This window comes from Pygoscelis adeliae, unplaced genomic scaffold (assembly GCF_000699105.1).
Source record: "Pygoscelis adeliae isolate BGI_AS28 unplaced genomic scaffold, ASM69910v1 Scaffold71, whole genome shotgun sequence".
In the NCBI taxonomy this organism is placed as follows: domain Eukaryota; kingdom Metazoa; phylum Chordata; class Aves; order Sphenisciformes; family Spheniscidae; genus Pygoscelis; species Pygoscelis adeliae.
This window is the reverse complement of record NW_008824356.1, coordinates 6,156,761-6,163,361: the sequence shown is the minus strand read 5'-3', so window position 1 is coordinate 6,163,361 and position 6,601 is coordinate 6,156,761. Positions and strand designations below refer to the sequence as shown.

Sequence of the window (6,601 nt, the reverse complement as noted above, 5' to 3'; positions counted from 1 at the left end):
CTCCTTCAAAGTATGAGACACCAAAAGCTTAGTGAGCCTAGATTCTGCAAAGGCACTCACAGGACCTATGAAGTTAGACCTGTAAAGATACTTGGCTTTTACGAAGCTTGTTTAGGGCAGGACCTAATTTCAGAATCCATTAGAAGTTCATGTAGTTATATTCCAATTAGAAGCAGGCAGAATCTGCACATCTTTGAAATACATTTACGTTATTTTACTGGATTTACTGATTCATGACAAAAAAACCTACTCTTGTCTTTGAGAAAGGCCAGACACAGCTCTGCCCAGCCATGCCTCAGGCAACAGACAATAAAGTCACCTAAAGTAGGATGGAGCTGCAATACTGAAAGCCCTGAGTGCCACCTAGACCTTGGCTGGGGGGTGGAAGAAAAAGCAGCGGGTATAGCAAGGCCCCAACATCTTAAAGCAAGGATTAAATGCTGTAGGGGCTGTGAGCACTTACCCAGTCAGAGGTCTGCTCTTCTTAATCTCAAAGAATTGTGTCCCAGTGTGATTGTACCTGGAGGCAAGAAGTTAAGGGCTTGGCAGCTTGGAAAGTAGAGTTTGAAGAAAACCTGTTTGAAGAACTTTCATGTTACTTGCTATTCTCAGAGCAAAGTCATGATCCCACAAATATAGCAGCAACACAAGAAAGTTCCCACCTCCCTCTCCTGCATTTCTCCCATTTATAGTCCCTCCTTATTTTCACTGTATTTCCTTCTTGTCAATTCTTCTCTTTCTCCTCCCCACACACAGGTTTCCACTCCATTTCCGAAAGGTCCATGCTGACAGCACATGTTCTGCTCAGCTTTCCAGTTACCAGGGCAGAACAAAGTTTGATAGAACTCTGCCTGCTTCAGTCTGCACAGAACACACGGAGTGTTGAAATGTTCATGGTACCTTATTCTAAGACTGACTGGGACCCAGTCCAGAGCGCAACCACCTTAGATGGGTGAGAGGTGCCAAAAGGTCTGCCGCCTTGTCTTGTTTTAGGGCTGAAGCCAGAGCTAGCTCTGTATCTCATCAGTGATATTAGACTGTGCTTGCATGGCACATACCTGCTGTCCAGCACAACAGGGATGGAGAAATCTCATTCCCAGGACACAGTCACACAGGCAGCTCTGCATATAAAGGGGCAGGATACCACAGATGCACAAAAGCAGGGCGGCTGACTGTACTTTAGACAGAGAAGAGTGTTTGAGTAGGATGACCTGAGAGGCAGTTTTCTCACCACCACAGCTCACCCATGCCTTAACAGTGAGGTGACACACTTTGTAGTCCATCTGAGATCCGGCTGTCAGGGTCTCAGATACGCGTGTTTTTAACGAAATGACACTGTAAAGCCACTGAACTAGAAGGGTGGGTGGTGGGGAAAGGCCCTTGGCAACATGCCCATTTGTTACATGGAGCAAACAAGATCAGAAGGTAACTTGGGCAGAAAAGAAACGAAACAGAGCAGCAAAACAAATCGTCATCCCAAGTCCAGCTTCCTGTTTTCAAGGAGCAAGTTCCAGTTCCCCTCCAGCTACAGCAGAATGAGCTTTTCTGCTCTTCACAGGGAAAGAAAGTCCCCTTGCTCTCTCTTCCTGGATTATCACACCAGTGACTAAGGTAACAGTAAAGGATACTGAAGCTCCCTGATGTAGCGCTGTACAGCTTCCAGGCGCTCAGGGATGGGGGTGGACGGCTGGAACGCAGGCACACTTGGTATGGGAATCTGAAATGGGGAGCAGAACATAAATCATTGCTTCCAAACCTCTCCAACTTCTTGCTGAACTCAGTGGCACATAGCTACAGGGAGTGTGTTCCTCTGAAACCAGCCCCTTTTTGCTGCCCGAAGTGACCACTCCAGGAACATTCCTCTGTTCCCACACCGATAACTGTATTCAGAATGAAGCACCACCACAGAGCTGCAAGAGAAACTGTTTGAAAGGGTCCTACATTTAGGCAACATTACATTGGAAGAATTAGATAAAATTAACTGACAAGGCAAGATGGGAGGGAGCTTGGCCTCATTTGAGTATGCAAACTGGAAGGCACAAAAGAAAAATAAGAGAAGGAGAGAGAAAGGCAAAAACAGAGAATGAGTTTCCCCAAAGCCACCAGAGCATGGAGCAGTCCTGTAAGCAAGGGCATAGAAGTCCCTTACTGCCTCCTGGCATCTCAGGTGAGTCGGCACTGACTAGGATACAGGCTTGATAGCATCATGACTACCCCCCCGACACCGTTCGTTGTTTTGAATTACATGGTCAGAGAATGACTTCTGAAAGTTCACCATTCGGACTGCTGTCCCATTCTGAGGCCTCAGCCTTATGGGTCCAGTCAGATTTTCCTCACCATTTGCTCCACAGGAGATAACTGCAGCCTTGTCAGCAGCTGAGAAAATGTGTCTAAGGAAAGAGAAGTGTCTTGTCCACAGGACAAATATAATGGAGAAGACATAAATTTGGTGTGACTGACAGGCTTGGAGAAACAGCCCAGCATCCTCCCTCTAAAGGATAACTCATGCCTTGCACATACCCCTCTGATACCAAGCTGCAGCTTTTTGTAGCAGTTTGGTTTTTAGCATTTCAGTTCCTCCTCAGACTTCCCCCAGAGCTGGGCTATCCCCAGCTATGAAAGAGTGAGTCAGAACCAGATCTTCCCTTGGGCCTTCCACTTCACTGTGCACAACTGTCTCTGCTGGCCATAGTTTTGTACCCAGCACCGCTGCTTAGCCACTCATCACTCTCCATGTGTATTTTTGTGGCCACTCGTTTCCATACCTCCTCCTTCTGCCCTGGCTTGGCACAAGTGACTGGTGAACCAGGTCAGGCACTTGAACCAGCTGAAAGCCGAGCCAGCAAGCATGGGTAGTTTTCAGTCAGATCAGTTCCCTGTCCTGGTTTGCCACACGGTCGCACTCTGCTTGTGCCCGCACAGCACAGGGGCCAGAGACTGCTTAACCTTGAGAGATGGGCTGTCGCTGCCTCCGGAAACTGTAATCTGTAAGTGTTTTTCAGTCTAGCTTCAAACATCATCAGCAAGTAAACACTGAGCTAAACTCAGTCTCTATCCATTTTCTCTCCCGTGTTTTGATCTTGCTTTTCTTTTTTTTGGAAAACCAAGTAGCACCATTTGGCCACTGGTACCCATTTTCCTAGCACCTCTTGGAGGTGCCAGTTGCCATCTCCAGTGCCTCATTTCCGTACCCTGCTTGGAGCAAGAAGAGGCACCGGCTGGCTCACTTGCAGGAGATGGCACAGGAACGGCAGGAGCAGATGTGAAACTGGGTTTGTTCAGCTGCAGCAGGAGCAGGGAAGGCTCCAGAGAGCGGCGCAGGGATGGAGCCGTCTCTGGAACCGCACGAGCTGAGTCAGTTTGGATGCTTTGAGCTGACACACTGAGTCATAGGAAATAATTTCCAGGCAGAAACAATGAAAGAGGTAACAACCAGTACAGGCTATTTAACTTTGTTTCATTTCTTCAGCATGGAGACTTTCATGCTTTTTGAGTGGAGGCAGACAGATTAAGTGCATGTTGACAGCACAGACTAATGATTCTGGGTAGTTACTCCTCCCTTTACTAGTACTGACCCCCAGATCCCCTTTTCCTCAAAGGACTGTGCAACACTGAGACAGCGTAATGGCAACCAGTGGACTAGTTAATGCAGAAGAGCCTCCTGCACCTCAAGTAATTAAACTGATGAAAGTACAGCGTGCTCGCTCTCTCAGATCTGGGCCTGCAGCCCAGACTAGGCTACAGTTTCTTTTGCATCAGGTCTATAGCATTTTAATGGGGCAATAGAAGCAGGAGGAGAGGAATAAGGCCTCCATCCCTTAATCCCACACTGACAGGATGGGAGACCCTAACGCTTTGTTCTTACCCAGCATCATCCACTGCACATCTCAGAAGGGCTATAAATATTAGGCAGTCCTCACAATCTTCCAGAAAGCAGAGAGGAATTTACTTGTAACACAAAAGATAGGAAATCAGATCTCTTTTGCTTTCCCTTTAGTTATTCTGAAAGCTGGAGAGCGAGCTAGGAAGAGAGCCCAGATTTCCCAGAGCACATACCTCTGCCAGGCTTAGCAGACTGACTGAACACATCCTTGGTCCCTCATCACTTGTGTGGAGGGGTTGCATCACCCCACTCCTGGATTCATGTATCCTGGCAGGCTGGCTATATGCATGGGATTGGGACTCTGCTTTTAGAAAGGGGATCCTGAGAACAGAGATTTTCATGTACTAAGTGGACCATGCTGTACATGAGACAAGGCAGATGGGAGCGAGGCACTGACAAAGCTTCACCCTTATCCATATCACAGGTGCTTTTTTGGCCAGCCTAGTTTAGCAGCTTTCTTTTATGGTGCTTACATGTATCCAAGCACCTCCCTAATCTTACTTTTGCAAGCAACATGGGAGCAATACCAATCCCAGTTATTAGCCTGACTAAAGAAACTGGATTTTTTCCCTCTCTCTCTATATGAACCCATTAAATGCAACTCGTCCTGTTTTTGCCCTCATAACCACCTCATTTAAAATCCATCATTTCTTAATGAGGCAAGCACACATCACTTTGTATTTCCACTGTGCACCCATTTGATGGTCCCAGGAGCTCCAAGCAAAGCAATACCTCACCCTGTTGCTAGAAAGGAAACAACCTACAGGAGGGTGCCACTCTCAAGCCTAGCATGCATGGCCAATCAACTATGTCCCGCCACCATGGCATGGCTCACTCGATGCCCACTCACCTCAAATCTACTGGAAGGAAATGGAGACCAGAGGAGATCTCTGACACCCCAGTAAAAGACGGCCCCTGCAGCTGATCTGTGAACATATTTATAAAATCTGATCACAGCCTCCTGCAGTCATCATTTTATGGTATTAAGTTTAGTTTATGGACAACTCTTCTGAGAGTTATTTCCCCCAACACCCAATACTGGCTACTGTTCAAGGCCAAAAATTTCAGAGTCGGCAAACCACAGTCCAGTTCCCAACACCTAAGAAGGCCTATTCACCCTCCAGCACATGGAGAGTACCTGGCTTCTCAAAGGAGCTAGCCCTGCAGAGTACACTCATTGCCCTAATTCTCATCTGTTGCATCAGCCATTCAAAGAAACTTGATGGCACGGGGACAGGTGGTGATGTAAGCAGCCCTCAAAGATAAAAACACATCCCTAGAGGGGAAAAAGAGCTAGGGAAACAGAGCCCATCCATCCTTGCTGCTTCCTGCATCCCAGCATCCTCTCAGCTGTATGCCTGGTGAGCTTGGGAATGGGATTTCAGATTGTGGAACGCTGAATAGAGTTTATAGATCTGGTTCCCAGGGGTGCTAGCAGACGCCAAAAAAAAAACAGATAGCCCAATTTCACCTGTTATTGCAAGAGCTCATATCACGTGTGTCCCCTAACTGTAACTCTTTGGCACTAAGACGATAAAGTGAGAACAGTGGAAGTACTTCACATTAAGACCAACCCCAGAGACTGAACATTGTATTTCCCTCCCCTCATGCACTGGACTCTCGTTTGTGAACTTATTTCTTCCATTTCCCTCACCTCCCCTGGCCAAATCAGCCCTTTTGGTCAGGAAATTAAGTAGTGTGTGTTCTGATTGATCTGAAACATGTTTTCAGCCCTCACGCAGGCTCAGGACAAAGTCAGAGGAGAGGAAGGAAATCTGAAAAGGGAGGAAAAGTCTAATGGGGTTAGAATAGGGACTGTAATCAGGATTCAAGATTTGTTCTGGTTGCTGCCACAGATGCCTATAACTCTTCACTGCACAAAGGATGTTACATCACATGCTTCTCCAGAGTTCCTCACGGAAAGCAGTACAGATTGCCTGTGCACTATATAATAGCATGTTCTTGCATACTTCAACTTACCTTCCCAAGGAGGTAAGTCCTTGCTAAAAAAGCCTGAGCAGAAAAAACGTCATCTTTTTGCATTTGAATTTCCTCTGTTAGCATGATGGGAATGCTCTCATAACCTGCCAATGGAGTGACACACCAAATGTTTGCAGTGTCTTTTGTTCACAGGATGCCAATGAAAGGGGGAGATTTTTCTCCGGCCGAGGTGCAGCACAGATAGCAACAATCACAAGACTTCACATGCAAAAGTTTCAGTATGGCACAAGGTTAAGTGAAATCATCACCGGTTCCTCTTTTCATAGAGTTCTCTGCAGCAAGGCCTGGAACGCGCTTGGAAATCACCACATCTGACCCTACACCAGCCTCAAGCTCTGCAAGCATTTGCTAACTCTCTTTGCTTAAAACTCTTTGGCATCAAGAGTCTCTTTTCTGACAGATGCTGTTCTGTGCAAGAATGCCTTTTGGTGTGGGAGACTGTACCCAAATCTAATTTCTCCTGGTTCAAAGACTCACCTCTGCCTGTCTCACTTACCCTCCCACCCCAAATATTCAGACTCTTCTAAATTTAACTCTCCTCATCTTTTCACCATTCATCCAGTCTTCCTCTTTAGGGCAATCCATCTCCCTCCCAGGGGGCTCACACACTAGCCATCTGAAGTCCGTTTTCCAGCAAGGCCTCAGAAGAAGAGGGTGCTGCTGGCACGCCGGGGCAGAGCCCCGCAGACACCCTCCCTCACCCCGAGTTAGAGCGTG

General features: G+C 47.1%; 1 protein-coding gene across 1 annotated transcript in view; it reads right to left on the bottom strand.

Annotated features, from left to right (window-relative positions):
- VASH1 (vasohibin 1) overlaps positions 1-1,738 on the bottom strand; it is a 10,157-nt gene extending 8,419 nt beyond the window's left edge. The window contains exons 1-2 of the mRNA XM_009319497.1: positions 1,629-1,738; positions 464-520 (exon numbers count right to left, since the gene is read on the bottom strand). Of these exons, the coding sequence (XP_009317772.1) occupies positions 464-520; positions 1,629-1,738 (167 nt within the window). The remainder of the gene's footprint in view (positions 1-463; positions 521-1,628) is intronic.
- Between the last annotated feature and the right edge of the window lie 4,863 nt (positions 1,739-6,601).